This window comes from Aythya marila, assembly GCF_965140915.1.
Source record: "Aythya marila genome assembly, chromosome: 3".
In the NCBI taxonomy this organism is placed as follows: domain Eukaryota; kingdom Metazoa; phylum Chordata; class Aves; order Anseriformes; family Anatidae; genus Aythya; species Aythya marila.
In genome coordinates, this window is record NC_139044.1 from 61,710,791 (window position 1) to 61,737,354 (window position 26,564).

General features: G+C 44.3%; 1 protein-coding gene across 5 annotated transcripts; it reads right to left on the reverse strand.

The window, feature by feature from the left end:
- Window positions 1-765: 765 nt before the first annotated feature.
- On the reverse strand, window positions 766-13,373 carry LOC309876006 (gamma-aminobutyric acid receptor subunit rho-1). Of its 5 annotated transcripts, none has more exons than XM_082755862.1 (9): window positions 12,580-13,373; window positions 12,201-12,310; window positions 10,823-10,890; window positions 9,242-9,465; window positions 6,425-6,507; window positions 5,597-5,737; window positions 4,976-5,128; window positions 3,832-4,028; window positions 766-2,972 (listed from the first exon to the last, which is right to left on the reverse strand). In XM_082755862.1, the coding sequence occupies exons 2-9, from the start codon at window positions 12,217-12,219 to the stop codon at window positions 2,685-2,687; spliced, it is 1,173 nt and encodes a 390-aa protein (XP_082611988.1). In that variant the 5' UTR covers window positions 12,220-12,310; window positions 12,580-13,373; the 3' UTR covers window positions 766-2,684. The 5 variants fall into 5 exon arrangements, with proteins under 5 accessions (XP_082611988.1, XP_082611987.1, XP_082611990.1 ...); XM_082755861.1 differs by lacking the exon at window positions 12,580-13,373 and adding an exon at window positions 12,400-12,505; XM_082755864.1 differs by lacking the exon at window positions 12,580-13,373 and adding an exon at window positions 12,400-12,472 and having other exon boundaries at window positions 12,201-12,307.
- Between the last annotated feature and the right edge of the window lie 13,191 nt (window positions 13,374-26,564).

The window sequence follows — 26,564 nt, forward strand, 5'->3', positions numbered from 1 at the left end:
TGCGGAAATGAAAAGGAGCAGAGTGTTTATGACTGGATACAAACCTATACACTGCGAGGTTAAAAGTCCAAAAACTGTATATGTGGTTATGTTTAATGATTACAGTCATTAATAGCAAACACTGGCTGTATATGGCATGTCCTGTCCGTATAGAATACGTCTATGTACACATTTATATAAGACTGAAAAGGCACTAGAGTTTCCAAAATAAAACACAAGTAAATTAACAACGTAAATCCAGACATGGGGGCTGGGGAATCTGTTCAGGAAGACATGTCAGGCTTACTCTAAAATCGGGCACTCCTGTTCATGCTATGCTTATAACTGTGGAGACAAATGGGTTCTTACAACACCGAGGATCTAAATACATTCCTGTGCAAGCAGTCCCCAAGAAAGCTTGGAGCTATTTGTGGGCTAAGGTGCCATCGGAATAAAGGAGGGTGGCCACTGCTGAGGCTTTTGCCATGGTGAGCTTTCTACTTTCATCTGATTAAATTGTTTATGGTTAAAAAAATATATGTATTTTTAATTATCTCGTGAAAAAAAATCTCACCGGAGAATAACAAGAAGGAAACGGTAGAAAGAAGCTAAGATGGTATCTATATGTGAAGAAAAAGCTGTGTAGAAATGAGTAGTAAAGCTATCTTGTGGTTGGTTTTGTCTTATAATTACTGTAATTTTTGTGATTTCATTGGAGTGTAAGCTATAAGTATAGCGAAGGTACTTTCCACGTTTCTTGATTTTTAGCAGTTGTAAGAAATGCTGGTTTTTTTTGTTTTTTTTTTTTACATGAAATTTATTTACATATTAAATTAAAGCAACAATCAGCAGTGTTCAAACAGCTGCAGTGTCAGTGTCACAAGCATAATGCCTGTAGTAGCAGATCAGATAGTCCAGCGCAGATTCTGTGTAAGAGGATTCACCTTCCTTTTGGAGACACTACTGCTTTGGTTTTATTTTCAGAGCAGCTACACACATGAAAGACAACAGTTATCTGCTGTGTAAGGGATAACATTGTTGCTGTAGAGCATGTTCCTGCAGAATTTCATAGCCTTGTGCAAAGCCTGCGGGTGTTTGAAGTCCTGTTACCCCTGCAGCTGCAGTCAGCTGTGCAGACGTAGGTGGGTAACGCCTAGCAGCACACCAACAGAAAGACCAGTTTTTCTGTGAGATACCTTCAAAACTCCTATTATTTTAAAGGCCCCTGATTGTATTCAACCAACCCTTATTTTTCCTGAAGTAATTTCCTGAAATATTTTACTGCTTCTACATTACAGCTGGCTGTTCTGCAGGAACTGGGATGTCAAGTAGGGACTTAAGTCAGTGTGGAGTGCCCCCAGCGCCAGCTTTGTCTTCTTGCTCCTGCCCTGGAAGGTACTGAGCCTCCTCCAAGGGCATGGAGGGCTGCAAGGTGCCAGGAGAAGGATCCAGCGTGAAAGAAGAGCTGGGTAGATGGACTTGGGTCAGGCGTCTCATGGTGGAGGCTCCTTTTCACTTCGTTCCAAATCTTTCAGCATGGTAACTTTACTACTGCTAACATGGCTATGTTAGTAACCGACATAAAGTCCTTACAGCTGCTTTTGTGACCTGCTGAGCACCCTTCTACTATGTTTTTACTAAAACTGGACACGGTAGGCTTTTCCTGGAAGTGAGTGCACTCACCGGTGGCTTTAGCAGGGATGAGACTTCACAGGCTTCAACAGTGTCTCAGCACTTGGGCTGTACGGAGCTCTCCTGTAGCACCTGGACCATCTCAGAGAGAAGTGGCTTCTCCTACAGTAGTTTCAGTCTTTTTGTAGACACCCGGTTGTCTTTGCTGGATCACTGTAGAGAAATCTTTTTCCTCTCCCAGGAAACTCAAGAGCAAAACTCCCACTGACCTGAATAAGCAGATCCAAGGAGAGGTCCTGTGGAGGATTTGGCTGGCATCACAGAAAGTCCAACCTTTGTTCGGACTGCGAGATTCCTTAGGAAATGTACATTGCAAGTTATGTTTCAAAAGGTTAATCAAAACAGCTTCAAAATGCTTCTTTGTTTTAAATACATGTACAATCCAGACATAGCACAAGTCTACTACTGCTTGGCTCTGTCAGTGCAGTACTGCTAGCATGGCAGGCATTAAGCACTGAAAGCAAGCTTTGGCCCTCAATAACCTTGCCAAAGCATTTCCCAGTACTGGGTATTTAGTGTTTGCAATAGCTGTTTCTGACCTCATCCTGCAAACACGCAACCATTTGCATATTCCTTGTATTCATCGGCATTGAGTGTTGTAAGTCTGCTGAGTCCAGAGATGTTTGCATGTGCTCAAGTACTAGAAGAATTAGGATTTCAGGGGCACACAATGGAACCTGCACCATACATAAGCAGCTGGCAATTACTGTCACTTCTTAAAATAGCTTACAGTGGCCTGTGAGGCACAAGAAGGAACATAGCACAGCTTCAAATAAGTATAAGGTTTTAGATTGTATATCCTATATTTATTTGAAATGTGAAACTTGCACAGTTATTTATGCCACAGATGAGTTGCATCTAATAAAAAAAAAATGTAATCCTGAAAAAAAATCAATATTTGTGATATTCCTTCCTTCAAATTTAAAACAATCTCTATTTTCTTTCTGTTCGCCTATGAGACAGTACCTTCATGTACCATCGCAGTACACCGTGACTATGGAAGTTACAGATGTTTATGAAAAAATCGACCAGTATATCAAATTAAATAGAATGTATGCACCAGGGAATATTATCCTGGAGTACTTGTCAATGGCGTGAGTGTCGATCCGCATGCTGACGTATCTCTGGTTTTTCCTCCTGCCCGAGCCCCTCTCGGACCCCAGCGCCAGCTGCACCATCATCCTGTCCTGCTTGTCACCGTTCTCGGACACGTAGTGCCCCAGCTCGCCCACGTCGCCGTCGTTGTAGCTGCCGTCCATCATCATGGGCCGGGGCTGAGGTAGGCTGCACGCACAGGGAAGCTGCGGACACAGGTAAGAGCAGAATGCTTTTGAGTTATGTCCCGGTATTCACAGGCATCCCATTGCTCCTTACAAAGGGAGACATGCCTGGGGAACCAAGGCTGCTGGGAGACAAAAAGGAGAATGCGATAATGCAGCTGAGCAGCAGCTTTTTCCTTTTTTTTTTTTTTTTTCTTGTAATTTTTTTTCTTGCAATTTCTTGCCTGCTGGACACAATGCAGTCACAGAGAAAGCAGGGCTGTCTGTTAAAAAGTTCCTTTGTCCTAAGCACATGTACCAGGGCGTAAATAAAGGTTGGATCTGTATTTTGAAGCACAGAAGAGGGCAGAGGGAACCTTCAACGAGGAACGTATCAGGCTTGGCCCATTTGAAGAGAGGAGCTTAGACTGAATTTTGGGTGGTTGTAGTTTAAGGCAGAAGGAGGAAGTTTGGACCATTGTGTGTAAGTCTAGAGTCTGCTTGGAGATAGATGTGGGAAATCTGCTGTGTTATCTGAAACCCAAAATATGGTATCTCTGTGATGCTACCCACAGGTTTGGATGTTCAATGCACAAAAACATATGTAAAGGGACATACCTAAAACCTCTCCCCTTTATACAGCCAGTGGAGGGCTACACGTTGAGGCACATAATGCCCTCAGGTCCTGAAGAAGGAGGATTGAACCTGGATGTCAGGTGTCTGTAGTAAATCTCTATAACCAAGAATGCTTCACTGCTGCTGTCTCCTTGCATGCACTGCATTCTCCCAAGGCAGCTGAGAGCAACACACTGTAGTAGCCTTTTTGTTTTTTTACATTTCCAAACATTTGCCACACTTTTTCTCAGTAGCATAATGCTGCATCTGAAATAGAAAAACTCACCTTGTCCCGGAGTTTCCTCTCCTTCCGCTCTTGCACAGTGGTCAGGTAATTCACAGCCGCATATTCCAGCACCGAGAGGAAGACAAACACAAAACTGACCCACAGGTAAATGTCCACTGCCTTGATGTAGGAAACACGGGGCATGGAGGCGTTCACCCCCGTGATGATCGTGGACATGGTCAGCACGGTGGTGATCCCTGGGAACACAGCAGCAGAGAGATCGTAAGGCGTGATCAAACTTGACTTTTCATCACAAATACAGCTGCCATTACAATTTCCCGACATCTTAATTGACCTTGGTGCTAAAAGTTCTGCTCAAGGCAGTGCCCACATCTCAAAAAGCCATGGCCCAAACCTTCAAGTTCCCTTTCAGTGATGTCTCAAGGCAATGGATGCTGTTTCTTGTGGCCCACTGCTGTCTCTGTTACGTCTGTTCCCTCTCCACTGAGGAACACAGCTTTAACAATAAATAAAGCCCTGAGAGGTGTTGCTTGGAACAAACGGAAGCCAGCTTGGACTCAAAGTCTGCACATGTACTAATTGCACTTTGCTAAAGGCAAAGCTTCCTCTTTAGAAGAGCTAAGTCCATAACACAGTTCTGCTCCCGTGGCGACTCCTCTGGCATATGGCTTCATCTGTCTGAAGGGTGCTTCAGAAGGGAATGCTGTACCCCTCACGCTGCACTGCAATCTTATTTAACAAGTTGAAGAATGCAGCTTGACTTGCTATATTACCTCCACCCTCTCTCCTCAATAAAACTCAATAAACTGAAATTTTTCAGGGCTGCTAACAGCGATTTTCACCTCTTTGCTCACTGAAGTCTCTGAAGGATACCGGCACTTTGGCTCTCTGTGTCCCATGTATCTGCTAACAGCAATAAGACAAGAGCGTGACATTTGCTCCCTGATTTGCACCAGGTGCAGCTGACACTCGTGAGAGCAGGGAAAGCAATTCTCTTGGCACTGCAGGGCAAATGGAGAGAGGTACCCGGGCCAGTTCCTCCTCCATGGGAGGAATGTGTGACACAGCTGTGCCACTAGGCAGTGCAGGGGCATGCATAACACAGGTGATTTTGTCTTGATGGCCAAGGCCACAACTGCATGGAACTGCCTCTTAGGTGTGCTGAGTCCAAAAATGTTTTTACCTAAAGGGACTCTGGCAGGAACTGCTCGGCGATCGATCCAGAAGGACACCCAGGACAACATGACCATGAGAGTGGCAGGGAAGTAGGTCTGGAGCAAGAAGAAGAAGATGTGTCGGCGCAAGGTGAAGTTGATGTAGAGGCGATTGTACCATCCTGTAGGACAGGGAGAAGGAAACACAGAAGTCGCACCACACCAACATCAAGATACTTTCAGATAACGTGATGTACCAGGGAAGCAGCGCCATGTTTGCTTTTAAGAAAACAATTAATAACCACAGATTGTTGCAGTTTACAGAAACAGACTCCTCACTGAACCCACTATCAAAGTATCTCAACAGGATCAGACCTTCAGAGAATATAATATAGCCTGTACACTCAGGGACTCAAATCAAGGCCTGGTATGATCTTGAAGAGGTATTGCCTTTCAAGACTACCTCACCACAAAGATGTACGTCTCTGTCAGGGATCCCTGACATCTTGCAGGGGACACCTTGGCACAGAAAAGAGGTGGTTCTGGTGGGACCCACGAGGACCTCCCAATGGACAGTTCTCTGCATCCAAGGCCAAGAGCCTTCAGCCCTGCCCCGCGGCCTGCTCTCTGCCAGGCCCTCTGGTACCCACCTGTGCTGCTGTAAAAGGCAAGCTTTGTTGTGGTGTGAAACTCCTGGATCAGGAACTGGGACAGAGATATCCTCTCATCTGTTTTTAGGGAGTCATTCCCATTCTTCCAGTAGAGCATGAGGTCATCTTCGGTGTAGGCATCTAAGGGAGCAGAGCAAACCTCAGTGCAGTGCACTGAACCAGCCACTACTGCACCTACAGCCCAGGTGTAATAAAAACTGTATTAAAACAGAATTAAGATTATAATTCCATATTGCAAATTTAAGAAGGAGAAAAAACTCCTGAAAAGCTAGAAGTTTAAAATGCCTCTGTATAAAATACAGAGGACAAAGGAGCCACCTGTGGGGATAAATTGGGTTTCTATCACATAGATACAAGGAACGTAAAGAGAAGGTGATTAATACCACTGCCCCGTCATGTTTTCTACACCACAGATGAACAGGGAGGTGCACAGGGAGGGCATAGGGCCTTATATTTATGTGTTTAAGATCTGTGGTGCAAGAAGGTACCTGGGCAAGGGGGTGCTGCTGGACACCACCAACCTACAGGCAAGTGTCCTGATGCCCTCTGAGGATGGGTTGGCAGCAGGGCAGCCTGGCTGGCTTTTAGGGACACTGGCAAAATGGTACTCAGCTGGCACTTGCAAACACTGCTTTGTTGCAAAAATTGTCTAATTCTAGTGGAAAAATTCGGGCAGGGAGTTTTTGTCAGTGTTGGAGCTCACTGGCTTTGGTTAGAGCTCTCACAAACGTGGCAGCTGCTTGTTGATATAATTAAATACACCACGGGGTGCAGCACTTGACTCCCCTGTGCCTGCACTTTACTTACAGCTTTCAATCTCCAGGGAACACGTCTGTGTGTCCAGGGGAAAGCGACTGAAATCCATGTTGCACATTGCTGTTACTGTAACTCTAGGAATAATTAAAAAAGAAAAATCATTAAAAATTTGACTTCTCATGTGACTGAAAAGTAGTAAAGCTGCAGGTTTGTTTTTTAAGCAACTACCTGGCCAGTAACAGTCCACTGAAAATAAATATCTTCCATTCAGCTAAAACCATGCCACTGAAGTTAAAGCCGTTTTTTTTTCTTCTCAGTAAACCAGTGTTAGCAAAGGGGGCTAGAGAGTTAGGCCACAATGAACTGCTACTAGAGGGCATAAATATTGGAGATGAAAATGGGAAAGGACAGAGAGTGCACTTTATCCCTTTTGTCTGCCAGCAAATACCTCTCTGCAGAGATCTGTACTTTCAATAGATGCTTTGTATTATCAACTAACTTAGGTTTATCAAAGCCATCCTAGTGGTGTGAAAGATGCAGGTGGGTTTCTCCATGCCCCACGATTTCCAGCAGCTCAGTGAAAGCCCGGTGGTCACCCATGGGTGCCAGCCACCAGAGGGCACAGGCAGTGCCTCGGCTTCGGGCTGGGGCTGGCGAGCAACCGAGACGGCTGACATGCTCTGCTCCATACATCAAAAGCTCTGCTCTTGCTACAGTCTGATTATGTCGTTTTTAATGGCATTATTTTGTGTTTGCACTGGAAGCTACCATAAATCTTGACTCAACTGGCTTGAACTCGGGGAAGCAAACGAAAAGAAAAACGTAAATTGTAATGGGGAGAGACTTAATGAGTTATAACAGGGTTAAAGATAGACAGACATCTGTCACATAACGATAAAAACAAGATGCAGCCCCTTATGTTAGCAGTCTTTCTCTGTGTGTGGATTCACAGTGATGTTGCTTTCCTATCTGTGTTTTGTCTCAGAGTCAAACTGCTTGGCACAGATTTGTTGCTTAGGTGCCAGCGAGGTCTACAGCGTTTTCCAAGAAAACAGAAGACAACGTCTGGCAAGAACCTTAAAAAGGCAGACACCAAGGGAAAAAACAAAATATACAGTCGGTTAGCAATGACCTGTTTGCTGCTAAGTATTCATACATGTACTTCCCCAGCATCCATAAAGCACTCCAACGTGCAGTCACAACCGAATAAATTAAAGTGCTGTTGTTTGCTATTCAAGATGTTCACTGTTGTTTTGTGCAGGGCGGTTATAAGTGAGCTGCTTAAGCACAAGTCTGTGTGTGGCAGTGTCTGAGTAGTTCGATATTCTTTTTGCATCTTTGTCAGACAGATAAAATGCTTTCAGTGCCAATGACTTGTATCATGCAGCTAAATGAGAGAGTGTATAGGCATGTGTGGTACAGCTGAATGTTACATTGCTTTATTAAATCATTTTGTTATCATACTAAGGACCTGAGCAAACTTTCCAAAGGCCTGAGGAGCACCTGAACCTAGTCAAACATGCTGGGTGAAGAAAAAAGCTTTAATAATGAGAAGGCTGACACTGCCCAGGCTGTGACTCGCGGTGAACAGTATGATAAAAAATATCATAGAACAAGAAAATTCCTGTCACAACGATACCCCCAGGCCTGGCAATTTCTCGTACTGCTTCCTTTCATAAAAGGAAACATGTCTTGGTAGGCTGAGGAGCTGAGGAGGCTCAGCTCTGCCCCTCACGAAGGATGTTGTCTAACATGCCCTTAAGGGCCTCCACAACCATCCCAAGCAGCACATTCTGCAGCCTTGTCATTAGCTGAAGTTAACTCCATGCATCTTGGTGCTCCTGACCCCACTCTCAGCCAGATTTTCCTTCCTTTTTCGTCCTTCAGAATATGCTGTCTAGCTGCTGTTTGGTTTATTTATCACATATTTTGCTTTTTCTTTGCTATGGAGCTGATGTTGACAGTCTTGCATCAGACTGTTGTACAGCAATTTTCTTTCTCGTGGGTTTTTATGGGTCATTTGGCAGTACTTGTTTTCTAACTGAATGGAGCTGCAGACAGGAAAAGCTGCAGCACTGATTTTAGTTTCTTCTGGAGATGGACAGATGCTCCTCACTTAGCACCTCCAAGCGTGAAAGTAACAGTTAGAAAGAAAAAAATCCTGTTTTAATACTCTTCAGACTTCTGGTCAGCAATGTTCAGCTCTTTACTGAGACATCTGTTTTGTGTTTGAAACTTGAGATCAGTGCTGTGGAGGGAAGGGAAGGGAAGGGAAGGGAAGGGAAGGGAAGGGAAGGGAAGGGAAGGGAAGGGAAGGGAAGGGAAGGGAAGGGAAGGGAAGGGAAGGGAAGGGAAGGGAAGGGAAGGGAAGGGAAGGGAAGGGAAGGGAAGGGAAGGGAAGGGAAGGGAAGGGAAGGGAAGGGAAGGGAAGGGAAGGGAAGGGAAGGGAACTTGTCACTGCATGTGCTGAAGGATGCTGTGTTTTGCTGCTTATCATAAAGATAAACCTGTGTTCAGTACGATTTATACTTCTTCATAATTATCTGTAAGAATAGTAATTACACATTTTGCTAGGCCCAGAGACTGTTACAGAGTGAAGGTGAAGGGATCCTGGGGGCAGGAACCAGCAATGCTGGCACAGAAATTGGCTTCATGTGAGGGCCAGTTGTCCTCCCTGTGGTACACATGAGCATTTTTTCTTGTGACGAAGGAAGGGGCCTGTTCTTCCTGTTGTTGGTGGCTATCCAATGCATTCATACTTGTAATTTTTTTTAGTGTGAAGTCATGCAAAAATGAAACACGGGAATCGATTAAAGCACTTTCCATTCCACACCATTAATAGCTCACACTGACCGAGTGCAGTTTTACCTGAGGCTATAAAGTACCTTCCCATCTGGCTGGACCCGCAGCATGACGTTGTCCGTGGTGGTGTCGTGGATGAAGGAGCGCTTGGAGTGCACAAAGAACATGTCAGGGACCCAGATCTTCTTCACCAGCCGGCCATCAAATGTCATGCTCTGGTTGTTGGTGCTGGGGAAGGACAGCCTCTCGTCTTTCCAGTAGTGTCTCAGGTAGAGCGTCATGGTGAAGTCCTGCAACAAACAGGTTCGTGTCACAGCTTATGCCCTATCAGCATAGCAATGATTTCTCTTCTCTGGTACACACTGCACAGTACAAAGTGCTGTTCCTGAGGGTTTGGGTTTGCTTTTTTACTTATTTCAAGGGAATCTCTCATGTACCTGATGATAAACTCAAGCACAAGTGTTTATAAGCATGCTTTCTTAGAGTGTAATGTAATATATTACCATAGTCTTTTAAATAAAGCTGCACGAGTTAAAAATAATCGATTCTGGCAATAAAACGTATTTTCCGTCATTATTTTGTCAATAGCCCAAGCTGACCCTGAATGATTTTTTTAAACCTCATGTGATACACAGCGCTTTCCCCATGTTGCTGCGAGTTGCAGCCTGATGGTACACGAGGGGCAGGACCACTATTCAACAAACAGAGGAAGTCCCTCAAAATCATAATGCTTTCTTAAAAAAAGGTGACTTTTGTTGTTGTTGTGGATTTAACCTGTGCAGAGTGCCAGCATCAGTCCTGCATGCCCCTGAAATACTGCTTTAGCATCAGCATGAGGATCCAGGACAGACTGACAAAGCCTTACACTGGTCCCCAGCACACAGCAGGGGTGACACAACTGCTAATGAGCCTAAGGCAGATTCTGGAGAAACTTCTGCCCTCTGAAAACTCCTGCCCTCTTATGAGCACACACTTCCCAGTGAGATGGGTATCTTGTTGAAAGTGGTAACTGTTCTTTTGATGTGAGGGGACACTGAAATGGGTATTTCTGTTCTCATGGTGGTGCTGCCACATGAGAGAGACACTCTAATGAATTTTCCTATGCTGTTGCCCATTCTGCTGAAAGCAGAACTTACCAGTCTGAACCAGTGCAGATTTTAGGATGGCTACATGGCTTCTGGCTGGGAGCGAGCTGGGCCCTGACCACTTCAGAGCATGGTCAATGTGAAACCTCGTCTGCAGTGTATCAAAGTGCCCTAAACCTAACACATTAATTAGTCTCCTCAGAGCTTTTATATGCTTTGACTTTGTAAGAAAATGTAAAAATCCAAATCCTTTGGGGGCAATTCTGGCAGTGTTGTATCATTTTGTCTTAGAGAAAAGAAAACGTCAGATTAGCTTTTATGCCTTCTGCTTCAAGACATTTAGAGAGATGAAATGATAGCTTCAGTCAGTGGAAGTAATTGTTGGCAGATTCAAGTCAAATAATGTGACCGGAAGGCTGCAAAGTCTCCATCCTTGGAGGCATTCAAGTCCAAAAGACAGAGCCTCAAGAAGACTGCTCTATCTGACCCTGCTCTCAGCAGAAGTTTGGGCTAAATTTTCTCCGTCTGTCCCATCCAGCCTCAGCCCTTCTGTGACGCTTACCATATCCACCTCAGAAATGCTGTCCAGACTTTCAACTTGGACATCCACCCCAACAGGAATTGCAGGGCCTGGAAAGAAAACAAGAATTGAGAAAGTATGAACTTGGTGAGAAAAAGTAGTTCTCAGCCTGTCACATCTTAGAAATTAAATCAGATGTCCAGTCTGATATAGAAACAATAGAAAACTAATTACAAGTAGAAACGATTGGAATCCATAACAAAAGCCTGCTAATAACAATCAAAATCAGTAATGAGACTGACCTACTCCTTTTATTGTTACATCCTTCAAAATTTCAGAGTAATGTCTCTAGTGCTAAAGGCTAGAGCTCACCAGAGGGATGCCTTGCAGAGCTCCCATTCACACAGAGAGCAGCAATGGCACAGCTAAGGGGATGTGGGAGAGTTACTCCAGTTTTTTCCCTCACATCTTCTGCTCCCCTCTCAGGCTAATACCACCCCTGAGAACTGCTCCATGTACTTGGCTTTCACACCACTCAGTGCTCTGCTGTGGAAAAGACAGGGTGATGGACAGGGCTGCATTACAGCACACAGGTATGTGCACTGAACCTGGGGCTCCCAGGGGGAGAGGTCTGGCTGTGAGCTCGTGTTTCCCTCCTCCAGGCTTGGACTAGCCCCCCGCATACCTCTGGCAATTACAGTACAGGAGATCTGTCAAGATAAATAATACTCACATTAGTGGACTGCTATGAAACTGAAACCTTTTTAAATTAATTGAGCGTGTTAGTGTTTGGTATATTGAGCATTTAGCAATAAAACCTTCTTCCATCAGAGTATATAATGGTAGCCTGGATTTGAATGACCATCTGTCAGCCAGAAAGGGTAGATAAATTACAACATTCTCTAATCCACAGGCTGAAAGAAAGCGTGTTCCCCCTCCTCCTTTTTCCCTGAAAGCTTAGCTTTCTGTACAGCACAGCCACAAAACTGTGAGCAAGCATTAGCACACAGCGGTCAAAATGTTTTATTTTGTGTTATAAATGACATAGCCAGGTCAGCAAGCACGGCACCTGATTTGATTGTGCATACAAATTGCCATAGGAAGCCAGGTTTGTAGAATTTCCCTGTCATCCAGGAACACATGGAAGGTGTATTTGTAGATTTTGTCAGAAGAAAGTGCCACTGAATACCAGGAATATTAAATTGCCTCTAACTACTTTTCCATGAGTTTGACTAATCCATTTGTTCTCCCAAGGAAGAAGCTACTTTCCTGTACCTATATCCCTCTGAGTATGTCATGAATTCGCAAAAAAAAAAAAAAAGTTAGAGATGGAAAAGGCTCTGCTTGTTGGCCTGACTACATGCTAAAAGAGAAGTGATAGTGTAAAATAGGAACAATGGCAAACATGCAGGTGTCATACCTCCAAAACCTGGTCTCATGCTGAAGTCATGGTCATCTATTCGCAGCAGCTGTTCTGACTTTGTCAGTGGAGATTTGGTGATGTCAGGGCTTCGTTTCAGGATTGGGCTACTGGGAAGAGAGAAACTCAGGTAGTAAGTCTTGTGAGAAGTACACACCCACTTCAGTCCTAAAACCAGAACCTGCCTGGGTTCATTTACCCCTTAAGCTATAGCCAGGCGAGTGCTTGCAGTAGTTGGCATCATGTGATCACAAAACGCCCCCAAAACCAACACAGAATGCTTGGGCACCTGTGGCAGCTCTGGCACCCTGCGAGGACATTTGGCTTGTGTCTGTAAAATCGGCTGGGCTTATCACAGAGTTTGGATAAAATCACTCACATGTATGGGCTGGAGAAGTAGTGCGCATGTGGTTAAGTGGGGAAATGAGAAGTAAGGAGGAAGTTTTCTGACAGTGATTTTTGACAGGCCAGGAATTAGGGAAACAATATATAAAATAAGCTACTGGCTGTTGCCCAGGAACAAAATGGAGATAGGCTGGGAACCAGGCCAGGAGGCAGGCCATCCCCTAACTGGGGATAAAATGATTAGCTCCTGCTCCAGATTTCTAACAGAGATAAAAAGGAGCATTAAAGACTAGAGTCTAGGATGGTCCTCATGGAAGCTGCTAGAGCTGCATTCAACAGTGAGCAGAGGGTGCTCTGCTCCTTTTCCAAATCCACTTCTGGGGTTGAAAAGCTCTATTTGGCTCCCCAGACCTTTGTCTGGGACAGAAGCTGCAGCACCTTTTCTGCTGCCCAGTCGTGTGAGGAGCCTTCCTGCGCTCCTAGCAGCCACACAGCAGCAGAGAGCTCACAGAGAGCTCCAGAGAGAAGGCTTGGCTGTCCCTTAGCTTGAGAAAAGATGCTATGTTCCAAGAGGCACTTGTCTGACTACGCAGAAGACACGTCAGCAATAGATTAAACAAACCCAGAAAAACAAAGAAAGTTGGCAGGGAATATTTTCCTGTGATAAAACTCGTCCTAAATGAGATTGCCTAACCATGCTGTACTTCTCATAGGCAGTTGTACCCCAAGAAACCAACACAACAATCTCCTAACAGGGACCAGAGGTGTTACCAGTGACTCCTCCCTGAAGCCCTGAGCTCACTGAGACCTGGTCAGTCTCAATTTAGTAATTTCTAGGAGTTACGAGTCATCTACATCCACTGATGAGTTCTTAAAGTCATTACCTACCCCTAATACATTTTAAAAGGTGGTCCCTGCTTCTACTTTAAATTTGTTTAATTCTGCCTCTTCCCATGGCATTTTGCCCCTATTTTGCCCTTATTTTATTAAATAAAAGCGACTTCACAAATTTGAAGCCTGCAAGCCAAAATAAAAGAATTTCTAAACTTTCTGTTAACAATGAATACTCTGCATTTTTCCTGTCTTGATGAAAAGCTCATTTTCCAGATAATGAATTAATTTCATAGTTCTTATCAGATTCTTTCCATTCATTAAAATCTAGAAAGAAACAGGTGAACTGGAGGAATAAAGTAGCAGGTACAGGGTGCAATTAAGTACCACAGAAGTGTTTAATAACAAAAGATTCACCTAGGAACCTCAATGGTCAGGAGGTGGCAGACCAGAGAGTTAGTGGTGTATCAGAGAGAGGCCATAACTGAGCCGTAGAAAGAGCCATGGGATTTTAGGTATGCATTCAGGAAGCAAGGTTTATACCCAGTCAAGACAGGGGAGTGTTATTACCAGGTGACTAGCAAAACCTCAGACATTCAAGAGGATCATCAGTGCTCAGAAAGGCACTTTTCTCCCTGACATGGGCAGAGGAAAGGGCGAGCAGCAGGATGGAGAGCCCTGCAGAAGGGCTGGCTCCATGCAGAGGGAAGGAGCACGGCACTGGCTTTTAGGGACTGAACATTGCTTCTCCTGTTTCACACGAGGTGATAAGCACATTTCTTTGCTCCCCACTTTTATTTGTGCTCATACATGATGCATTTCATGGGCTACTTCCTTCCACAGTGCATACCTCCTCATCCTGGGGGACCTACACGCTTCATGCCTGCTGGCCTCATATCCAGGCACATGCATTCAGCATATTCCCCAAATAGTCTATAGCTTAGGTAATTTGGGATGACTGACCAATCCTACAACTATTTGCCTCTCCACTGTTTTGTGCTCTTTGTAACCTTGACTAGCAATCATTTCACGGGGTTTATCAGCTACTAAAGATACTGAATAACAGCAGATGATAATACATTTCTTCACATTTCTATTTTAAACTGCTTGCTCAGAAATAGTCTTACATCTGCAATGAGATTCTGAGACACCAACTCCCCTGTATTTAATCTGTTTACAGTGGATATGTTATTCATTTGCGTGATACTATCTAGTGGTAAGTTTTAGCCATATCTCCTGAGTCTTCACCATATACTTCATGGGCACCTAACTCTACCATATCAGCACTTTGGCCTTTGTCAGCCCCATTTGTAACCTTCCTAAATATAGTTTAATTGGAAAAAAAAATAATTAACCTTCCTAAAAATAGTTTAACTGGAAATATAAGGGGAATACGTTTTAGGACTATATGTCACTTAACTTTTTACGTGTCCTTTTATATGAGCAAGAATGGCATTATTGGGAGCATATAAGAGGGCTTTTTGCATTACCAGTCCTTATTCCTATGTTTAATGGCTGTGGTTGTTTTTAATTTATTTATATTTTCCTGTCACTGAACCCAACTGTTCAGTTTTGAACTATGAACTGGTTGCCCAGGGAAGTGGTGGAGTCACCGTCCCTGGGGGGTGTTCAAGGAAAGTTTGGACGTGGTGCTTAGAGACATGGTTCAGTGGGTGACATTGGTGGTTGGGGGATGGTTGGACCAGATGATCTTGGAGGTCTCCTCCGACCTTAGTGATTCTACGGTTCTATGGCTGTGATAATGGGAATCATTTTTGTTCATCTTAATTTTTTGGCCATACCTTTATTACAGTGGCTCATTCTGAAAATTTGTAAACTCCAATATGAGCAAAAAGCTGATAAGAGAAAATATTTAATATTTTAATCTTGAGTCGTGATTTTACTTTTTAATTTTTGGTAAAAATGTGAGAAAAAAATAATGTTAATGTCTATTTTAAATAAACTTGTTAAACCAATAGTTTTTATTTTGTTTTAAGAAACACTACTGTTGTTTGGTTTTCTTTTTTTTTTTTTCTCCCTTTGAAACTTTCACATTTTCAACTTGGTGAAGAACCCAGAAATACAATCAGAATAGAAAAAAAGAAAATGCTCTGTCCTGCCAGAAATCATGTTTAAATTTGAAGTATTTTCCTTTCTGAAGATTAAAGCTATGTGTTGTTGTTTTTTTCCACTTCAGATTATTATTATTATTATTTTAAATTTTGCTTCTGTACTGAAGTACAGAAAAAAATCAAAACGTCTTACAAGTAAAACAACTGGATTTGTCTTGAGCCTGGTAGGTCAGTTTAAATATAAGCTGGGGGGAGGGCTGTTCCCCAAAGTGATGCAATTTACAGTTTTTTCACTTCTGAAAAGGGAAATATACCCCAGAGGTGACAGTGGAAGTCAGGCTGATTGCACTGGAGGTTTGGAGCTCTGCAGCTCTGAAGGAGGACAGGTTTGGGGGCTGTGCTGCTTCCCTGCACTGTCTGGACCAGGCCAGACAGCCCCAAATTGTTGGATGTCTGACCATGCCAGGCAGGCACCGGTGGCTGCAGTAGTGACCGGGGGCAGAGGGGATTATACGTGACCCAAATACTGCCCCGCGCCTGACACAAATCACGCAGCACTGCACTGCGAAGCCAAAGGGCTGCACAAAATGGCTGTGGCATCCAGCTCTGGCTCCACAAGGGGAGTTTGGCGTCCCCCCAGGCCTTGCTCGACCCCATTAACAGCATGAATCCTACTTATGGCCTGTGTGTTAGACTCTTTACAGCCTCAGACGATTTTGCTTCCCTCTGCCTTCGCCTACCTGCCCTGCTTGTGTGCCTCGCCGTGGGCTTCCCGTCTCTGCCGCTGGGGCCGGCTGCAGTGAAACGACAAGAAAAGGGTGAGATGAAACAGCCTGGTTTTGGGACACCAACACACAGTTTAACAACATCAGGAGGAAAACATGGTTGGGTCTGTGGTGTTGTCTGTTGTAGCACAGGCTCTTACCTTGTTGCCAAAGGCCAGAAGAAATGGCTGCTCTGCCTGCTGCCATTTTGCTGGGAGAGGAGGGCAGAGCTATGGGTGGGTTGTGAGAGAAAACATTTTGGGGCATTTCTACCAGCAAAAGGGGCTTTGCCTCATCCAGGGAGCCCTGGAGGGCCCAGTCCCACCCCACCATGTCACACCGTGTGTGGGTTACCCAGTAGTGTCCCCTGCAAGGGGACCTTCTGCCTTACTGGTCTTGGTGGGACAAAACAAGCAACGAGCCCATTACACACATAAATCCTGGCTTGACAGCTAAGGAAACAGTGCAATGCATTAACAGCTTTGCTTGGTAGTCTTTGGTTTCTTGCTCACGTAGCGAAAGACTTTTATAGATAGATGTACACAAGCTGGCAAAAAAATAAAATGTAATGTACTCAAAGCCACAAAGGAATAGGAGAAACTGTGTGTAAACAGCGCTTTTAATGCATTACATCTACTCAGCTGAGAGAGTTGAATAGTTTCACGAGAAGAAAACCTTTGCAAAGTATTGCCTGGGGCAGTGGTGGAATAAATATTTATAATAAATATTTGTTGCTGTTTTGTATTTTCTCCCAGCTGTCTGTCAAGAGAGTCCCTGCTCCTCTCAGGTGTTTGGGAAATGTTTTATTTTATCATTAAAGGAACACAGTACTTTTAGAAGCATGCTAGCTTGAGTAAAAAAAATAAAAAATAAAAAAAAAATTAACACACAACACTTGCAACTCATCTTTAATTAAAAGTTTTTAAAAATGAACTTATCTCTGAAATAAACACTAGCTCTAACCAACTCTACTAATGAGCCCTTTCACCCATTCACATATATTTAAAGTCCTGCTCTTGAGACTAACAGAGGAAAAGCTCTGTTTGCAATGCCTGTCACCACCCGAGTGCCATTGCCCCTTGAGTGAGAGGTGGCCAAACCCCATGTTTTGTGGGCTTTCTTTTTTTTTTTTTTTCCTGGGCTGGGAACTCTCTAAACACTGATGGTGTTGTAGGGAGATGCATCTTGCTGGTGTTACAGAGAAACAGACAATCTCCGTATTGCCCAGGCTAGCAGTGGGCTCTGGGCTGCACCACTGGCTCACCCTGAAGTGAAACATTTGCCAAATGAGATTGGTATCTTGCCAGAATCTGTTGTGTTTAGTAGAAGAGGACTGGAAATAAATCCTCATGCAGACCACTCTTTTGGGAAGCTTTGGGCCATGCAGCACCATTGCTATTGAAAGGAGCAGCGTCTTTGGTGCTTGGACCCAGACACAGTGCAGCAAAATGCACTTTATGGAGTCTTCTGCCTTGTTGATATGCCCTTATGCTGCTGCTGACGTGTCTTGCTGCTCTCTGCTTCTTGTTTGCTGGCTGTCAGGAAGTAATTTCACATGTTTTGGGCATAAGCAGATTCTGGTGATGAGCTGACCTACTAAAATGACTTTAAAGTGCCCTAGTAAACTCCTGGCTGGTTAGGAATAAGGTAGGTATTCAAACAGGGATGAAGCAAGCCATATTTTTGCTATTTCTAATTTTCATTCCTCATTATAGAGTTTATCTAATGCTTCACATTGGCCCTGACCCTATCCCAGCTGCCAAGGGAGCCTTCAAGGCATGGCCACCAAGGATTTGTTGCCAAATCCTCCCCATCCTCCGCAACTGGCAAACCCACGTGGTTCCTCTTTTCTTTTCCTTCCAGGTGATTCTCCACAGCCCGTAAACTAAGCTTTATTTCTGTATCACAAACCAGCATAAAATGGCCCCCATGCTCCAGTTACTGCAGGACACCAGGTTCATTTGTGTTCATCTCCTTCACTTCTTAACACCGATCTCATTCCCCTTGTCCATAGCTCTGAGGTTACCGAGCTTCCCCAGCTTTTCTGCCTCCTCCTGTAGCAGCAAAACATTCGTACCTGTTGCCAGCCATTCCCCAGTTGCTGTGATGTGAAGCCCCATCTCTTTCTACTCATTGCATATATTTTCTGTTCTGGTTTCTGGGGAATATCTGCTGGCTTAGTGATCAGTGGCGGCCACATTATGAGACTCAATTAGCCTTCCTGCTCGGGCTGCGAATCAATTGAAAGGTGCTGTGCCTTCCTCTAGCACATCTGCTGTCCCTGAGTGTTTGCAGCAGATAACTGTACTCAGGAGTTTCAGTCCAGACATTGCTCACAGATTGCTCAGCCCAGCTGCCTGCCAAAGTGGCCACAAAGTGTGATGGCGATGCTCCTGCCTCCATCTGGATGACAGGCAGTCTTCAAAACTAATCAGTCACTCAGGAGGTAAAAAATACAGAATAAAGAACGACTTTTTATTTTTTTTACCAATGTCAATAGTTAACTCCTAACAGTTATAGTGCCAAGAGGCATTTCATGGCTCATGAAGCTCACTGAGATGCTTTATGAAAAAGCAGAAAACATCACTGGAGCAGGCTGGCATTTATTCATTTCTCCCTGTGTGTTGCTAGAGCAGCTCTCAGGCCTCCGGTGGCACCTGGGTGATGCAGCCTTTCCAAAGTCCCACCAGCTGCCCCCACTACGTGACTAAACCTTAGGACTTCGAGGGAAAAAAACATTCAGGAAAAGTGCTACATACACAAGGCAAAAGGCAGTTCCTTCTTTTTATAAGAAGTCTGAGATTTACTATGGCACTTATAGTCCCTCTGCTCAGCCAAGAGAGTTGCAGAGTTAGGGGTAACTGTGTCTGATTTTCAGAAGAGACATCCAAACATAACATATGAAGGACACAGCAAGCATTTCCAAATGCCTGGCTTCACAGGACATGTGCCAGAGGAGTGTCAGGTTCACGCTGTGCACCAGACGACCCACAATATTCTTCATCTTTGAAATAAGAGCTTCTGAAAGGGAACACAAGTGATAGAAGCCCCTACGCATCTTAGCATTTTGGTCTGTAATTACTTACACAGGACACATTTCCCACCTATAAATCATACTCTCTTTTCTCCAGAGGAGGCAATATACCTCTATTGTATTGTATATTGTACCTCTCGTATACACAGTGACCTATTTTACACTCTTATTATGATAATCTTATTAAGATCTGAGAACATTTCTTCCTTGAGGAATTAAATCCAAATACAGTTCCAATTCTTCAGGAAAAATAAATAAATAAATAAATAAATAAATTTGGAGTATTTTCCTCAAGAAAAATGTGAAGGTAAGTTGCTGAAATATATGAGATGTCCAGGGTTCATTCATACCAACATCTCCACATCATGTTAAAGGCAGAAACCAGGTAAGGGGTGCTGGGCAAGGACATGGTAGAGAGGCAGGAGGGGCTCATGGAGGTGTGGACAAAAGTATAAAATGTTCATGAAAGCACACTAATTTTTTACTTAAACTGGGAGAGTTACAAAGTTGTGAGCTGTAGACAAGCCACTAAAAACTGAGGAAAATTAATCACAACAAATATTTTCAGCTTGGCATTTGGCAAACTCTTGTTTGCCTGTAATTATGTTGCGTCATTTGTCCTTCTGATTAGTAGGTTTAAAGGTGGTGTGGAAAGGTCACCTCTTGCTATTGCAGGTGGTTAAATCTTTGAAAAGAAATGGGGGGAGAGAGCTATTTTCTGTATTCACATCACAAAGTCTGAGAAATAGTGTGATTCAGAGCTGTTCTACCATCTTATTTTTGAATGACACAGAAAATTCAATGAGAATGCCATTTTAATGCAATATTTCTTGAATATAGATCAATTGTAAGATTCAAAATATCCTCAGGCACTCATTACATGTTGTGCTTCCTTTGTTCTTTCCCTGGTCATGAACTATGGCAAAAGAAATAAAAATAAAGGAACCTATAGCTATTGATTATTCACAAGAAACGCATGTCACCTGAGATCCTGGCACTGTGCCTGAGGTTGCAGCAATGAAATTCCCCTCATGCATCCAGTGGGTGTACGATTGTTGGGTTTCATGGCAGGCACAGCGCCAGGGCTCAGCTCAGTGAAAAGGAGCAGCAGATGAAGGGAAGGGGAGCAATGCAGAAAGGTTCAACGTCTGCCCCAGTCTTTGAAGAAAAGACTTTGACTTGTGAGCACAGTGCAGACTGGGGAAAGGCATGTTAAGGAATGTGTAGGTAAGCTGGGGGGTATTTAAATCAACTCATGCCAATGGCACTTCCCCCGGAGCACCAGGAGTACCAGCTGATGGAGTCTCCAAGCCATTAGCAGGTACCTCTGAGGACTCCTCACACCCGGGAGATATCCCTGAGGGAGGATGAATACAAATACAAAACATAGCTTTAAGCAGGGATGAAAATAAGGATGCTGGAGTTCTGATGTTTGGAAAGAAACTGGGACAAATTCATGATCCATTTGTATGCCCCCCCCCCGGGATAATGAGATTATAAAGATCACACAATGCAGATCTTTACAATAATTGACGTCAAAGCAGTCTAATGTCCTTCTGACAATGTAACTGGCCGCCTTAGTGTGAGTAAGAAGAAAAGTAGATTTGAGGGAGGTTTTTAAAATTTCATTACTAAACCTGAGAAGTACAGTGTAGATGAAACCGTAACTTTGAGCGTGGTTGAACGACCGTGGTTAGAGCAACTGGTGTTACCTTGCTGTCAGGCTGGGGAGACGTATTAGATGGCATCTCACAGATTTCATCCTGGGAACTACTAGTCAGCATTTGCAATCATAATGCAGATGACAGAACCAGAAAACTTGTGCACGACAGCATGCTTGAAAGGGATACAGACACTTTGGGGTCTATGAATGCAATCCAAAGCAGCCCCAACACACTGGAGGAATAGTCCAGCATCAATAAGATGAATTTCAGTTTGAAAATATATATATATATAAAGAACTGTGGAATCCAGAAAGCTAATTGTTCAAATGCAGACTGGGGAATAAGCAGCTAATTAGCAGTACTACACTTGTCTTAACTGCATACAGGGAAATCACTCCATCTTCATAAGGGCAATCAAAACCATCAATGGTTAAGGGATTTGTTTGCACTACAAAAAATACAGGACTGTAATGATTCCATCATTTGGACAGTGTTAAGAAGTATTCATACAGGCACAGGACCAGAGAAGGATTTAAAATAAATGGACCGAAGAGTAAGGGGGCACCAGGCTTCCACCCAGAAGAAAGCCAAGTAAGAAAGTGCTGAATTAGCATTTAAATTGACCCTGGTGTCACAAGAGTGACAACTCTACACTTTGGAAAAGAGCTCCAAGTAGAATCGGAGAAGCTACAGGCTCCTCCACTGGACAGATTGCCTACAATTGTAGTAAAAACCACCAATAGTAGACATCAGGGAAATACAATATATATTGAAAAAGAGCTAGGGACAGTTTGACTTTTCTTGAGGGATGTTATGTCCTTTTCAGAGAGTTCTCCAAAAGGTTAATGAACTTGCAGTCAAGATGACACAGTACACCTGAGTTTCCAAAAAGCTGTTGACAGGACCATCCCAGAGGCTGGTAGAGCCACTGGCAATTCAGGAAAAGGGAATGACTGACGTGAATGACTACAAAATAAGAAACAAAAGGAATAATAGAGAGTTTTCACCATGATGAAAGGTTGTCATTATAGTCTCCTGAGAATCTGTGATAGGATCTGTGTCATTCAATAAGTTTGTAAATGATTTGAGCATTTCAGTGCTGTTAGCAACACCAAGCACACCCACATCTCACATACCCAATGCCCATAGCAGGGAAAAAAAAGAGATGGAGGAGGAGGAGGGAGACTGGGCAGCTGGAAGGTGGAAAGGGCTTCCAGACAGCCTGAACAGGGCTCTCCAGATCAGAAGGGTGACAACTGACAAGCAGTAGGGTATAATTATATAAAATGAGGATTGAAACAGTGAAGGTGAACAGGAATTTATTGCTGACGGCTTTTCATAACACGTAATAAGAAGAAAATTGAAAGGAAGTAGACAAGCACAGCATGTCACTGTGAAATTCACCAAGGGCTAAGAATGCTAAAAATGGAAGTGAGTTGGAAAGGTGTCTGTTCACAGAAGAAAGACCAGAAGGATCATTTCTAATGTGAGTCCAACCCCTGAATCGGAAAATCAAACACTTTATGTGTAGTCAGGAGGGATAAAACTGCCTTGCAGTATCTCTGGGTTGGTTTGCTGTTATATTTTTGTTTGGTTTGGTTTGGTTTTCATTGTAATGCTGGGTTGCAGATATGCTTTTGGAGCCTCTTATGTCTCCTCACACCACCTCATAAAACCCATTGGAGTAATGGTAGGCCAAAAGTCAGTATGAAGCTGCTGAACCTGAGCAAGTAACACGGTGGCAACATTGACAGGAGATTTTATCACTAATCACTCAGTAAAGAGGCACAGAGTACCTGGGTATGTGAATGTAGCTACAGAAACACTGGTAAAGACAAGTTTTCTGACACAAATCACCTGAATAGAGATAGAAAGCTATGTGAAGTGCAGACCCAAAATAAGTACCAGAAAGGATGAAAGGAGGCTGGTGATAATGATGAAAGGAGAAAATACCATTTGCGTAGAAGCACTGTTTGCAATGATAAGCAGAGAGAAGACACTTTCGGCTGGGTTTTGAGAAAAATACGCAAGACTTCCAAGAAAATTGTCATGCAGGATTGCAGTTGCTTGAAAGAGAAATGTGTGGAAAGGGACAATGAGAGAAATAGCAAAGAAATAATGAAGAAAAAGATAATGTATATTAAAATAAAGAAAATGAGTGCTGTTGGACAGAAGAAAAAAGATTTCTGGCAAGTGGAAGAAGAGGAAAGACAGGCTGCTGAAGGAGAAGAGGAAGCTAGAGAATAATGCTGGATCAAAGCAGCAGGAGCAAACCTGGCAGAGCTGGGAGATGGGAATTGGATGTGCCTTGGGGCAAATAGCTGAGGCAGGTGAAGAGGAGGGCAGAGGAAGTCAGGGGCAAAATAAAAGAGAAGTTGAAGAGGAGAAAGCTTGCATGGGGGAAGGAAAAGGAGTACAGGAGATGGAGGTGAAAGGAGGAAAGGGAAAGGCAAGCTACCAACAGAGATGGAGAGACTCCCGTCACGCTGGCCTGAAGCCCACACCAGGCCTCTTGCTCTGAAGGCACTACCGGTGCCTGTGGTGTCAGGGCACAGCCCAACCTGCTGGCCTGAAAGCTCGGTGCCTTGGGAGCTGCAGGAGCTCTGCTGGGCCTGGCTGGCTGCTGATAAAGTGCTCGCATAGTCAGTGCTTTCATGGGGCATTTCACAGGCTTATCATGCACTCAAGATCTGATCTAAAGACAGCTTGCGTTAGTAAGCTTTGTTTATGCAAATAAATGCTTTCAGGATCAATTGTGAAGATAAGATACAAAGGCAAAACTCTGGGACAAGAGAAGAGCTTAAGGAAAATAAATCCTGTTAGGGCTCATGGATGAATTTATGAGGCCAGAGAAAGCCATGAAGGTAGGGGCTGCCCTAGGTGTAGTGAGGGTACCAGGAGAGCTACGTGTGATTTACTGATGCTGAGCCCTTGAGGAAGGACTGGGAGGGAACCATGGCTGTAATGATGCAGAGTGGCTCGCCTCACTTAGGAAGAGTGCCACTAATGGTAATAACATCTGAAAATGTCATAAAGATCCTTGGCTGTGAGATGGACCCTGTGACGACAAGCAGAGGGCTTGTTGTAGAGGATGTCAACCAACTGCTGGAAAAGATAGTTCTCACTGGCAGAAATGTAAAGAGAGAGATCTGGAAGACTGGGAAACGAGTTGCTATTTGGAGACCAGAGGGAGGCAAAATGATTATAATGCAGGCAGGGACTGGCAGGGACATGGCTAAAAATGTGAAGCCAGTCTCTCAGCTAAGATTAAACAAACACAAGCAGTAAATCTTGTACAGTGAAATCTCTTCTGCTGAGAGTTACTTGTCTGAAAGGTGGTTATAAAGCTGTCCAGGGAGATTTTAGTGTTAAAGGAGATTTTTTTTCCCAGCAGTTAGCTCTGTCAAAGCAACCTGGGCTCTGCTCCAGGCTAGTTCTTTTCCTTTTGCTCATCCTCTCTAGCAGATTCTGCAAGTCTAATTAGCAAGGCAGGCTTTGGCCATTTTGTTGACATAATGATTTTGTGGCCTTTATGCTGTCCTTGCCATGATCCCCGTGCAGCCTGGTGGCTCTCCAAGAGCAGTTGGGAAAGCAGCAGACAGCCCTCGTGCTGGCTCTCAGGGTTGCAGCCTGGGCCTGTAGGAGTTTTGGCACTGTGCACCTTGCAGGCCTGAGTTTGGCTTTGCAAACCCTACAGGATTTGCACATGGCTGACTGCAAACTGCGAGCAGGTCTGCAAGGCACAAAAGGTTTTGTTTCTGTATTGCTGCTCTTTAAAGTGAAATTCCTGTGAGGTGTTTTGTCCTGGAGATAAGCAAAAATCAGTAGCCGAGTCTTTGACTGGCACACAGACATTTTTACAATGAAATAGAGGGCCGGAAGGCTCTGTAATAAGGAAGGCTCCCATGCAATAAAGCTCTCAACATTGCTGCTTGCACTGTGTATGCATACTTTCACCTGAGCTTATTTGCCATATTCTTGTCACACTCCAAATTGTGTCCCAAAGCCTCATCAGCTATATTTAAAGAATTATTTTGGACCCCACCCTTCTTCAAGGCTGTCCCGTCTCTTGCTAGAATGGCTGCTCTGGGGTATGTGCAGTGCCAAAAATTGTGGCAGTGTCTGACACTGTGTCTCCCATCCACCCCATTCACCCTATCAGCAGGAGCACAAGGACTGTGGGATCAACTGGATTTGGGCAGATGAAAGGAGAAGCCCTGGGGCTTGCAACTGCTGAGAAAATGGTGAGCTTTTATTTGAAATCAGAGAGTCTCGCTGGAAGAACCTAACACTTCCATCCAAATAGACAAGCCAAAAGAGTGCATCTCCTCCATCAGCTGCGCCACGAGAATTAGGAGCAAAGCTGGACGCTTCCCTCAAGGACAGCAGGAAGCTGGCAGCACACCCAGGGGGACAGGTCCCTACAGCAGATGCCCACTCTGCCTGCCAGCACTGGTGGCTGGCACTGAGCTCTGGCAGGAGGGCAAGTGGATGGTCTCACGCCCCCAGAAGGCTTCTGGAGGCTTGAAAGGTCATGGGTGCAAACCAAGACAGCCTGAGCAGTCTGTGGTCATGTGGAGATAGATTAGATAGATTTCCTCCATCAGCCTCCAGTGAGCCTCTGCAGAAGACAAAGGCTGCAGTGAAGGGATGGATTTTCATCTTGGCACTTGCCTCAAGCCTTATGAGCCAGAGGCAGCAGTGCCTGAAAAGGAGTAAGGAAATACATTGCTGTAACTTCTTCTGCATAATGGATATTCAGGGCTGAGTCCTGAAGGGAAGGGAAGCAGAGCTCTTCAGGAGCAATCTTCACTACAATTTTCTTCTGATGTTATATAGGAACCCCCCTCACCCTGTTTTTCTCCCAGGCTCTAATTCTGCAATGGGAAAAGGCACTGACTTTGAAATGCAAAGGAACTGTGCCTTCTTCAAAGGTCTCTCATTTGATCAGCATTTTAATGTGTACAGCACCCAGTCCTGCTGTCAACCCTGCAAAAGCAGTGAAGGGGCAGAGTCAAGGTGTGGGAAACATCCTACACTGAGAACTTTAAGAAGCTTGAGCTGAACATATCTAAGAGGAGATATCTAAGCTGAAGCTTAGAAGGAAATCAGATGGGTGGCCAGAATCGTCCTTTCTGATCTGACAGCAGCTAAGGCTGTTACACCATAGGTCTGACATGGCTTCTCCCATCACAGGGAAAGTGAGCAGTGTACTGCCAATGGACAACCTCTGGCCACGCACCAGTTCTGCTCCTCTCTACCCATCAGTCCTCCTCAGCATCAGCACCATGCTAGAAATAGGCAAATATTCCATAGAAGGGACCTCCCAGGCCCTCAGAGGGCTGCCCAAGGGGCTTGTCCTGGCACAGTGACACCACATGTACAAAGAGCAGGTAAAGAGGCAGCTCCTGTGTGAACTGAATAGGTGTTTCTTTCCCATTTTCACATAATTTTAGCACTTCTGCTGTAGTTTGTTACATTGCCACTTAATTGCATCTCACCCCTTTCTTTTGCCACAGTCAGCATGTCACCTCCGCTGCCACTGCCATGAATCTTCTATGAAAACAGGGGTTTTGTGTCTTGTCCCACACACGGACTGGCTCTGGCATCCCCTGGGGCTGACCATGGGCAGAGTGGCTGCATCCATTTTGCCA

What these genes read in the sequence shown, in the direction of transcription:
- LOC309876006 (XM_082755862.1), bottom strand. An exon ending in AAGGTACTTTATAGCCTCAG is followed by an intron (nt 6,508 to 9,241) that starts GTAAAACTGCAC and finishes AATTATTCCTAG; the next exon opens with AGTTACAGTAACAGCAATGT. An exon ending in TCCTGCCAGAGTCCCTTTAG is followed by an intron (nt 4,029 to 4,975) that starts GTAAAAACATTT and finishes CTGTGTTCCCAG; the next exon opens with GGATCACCACCGTGCTGACC.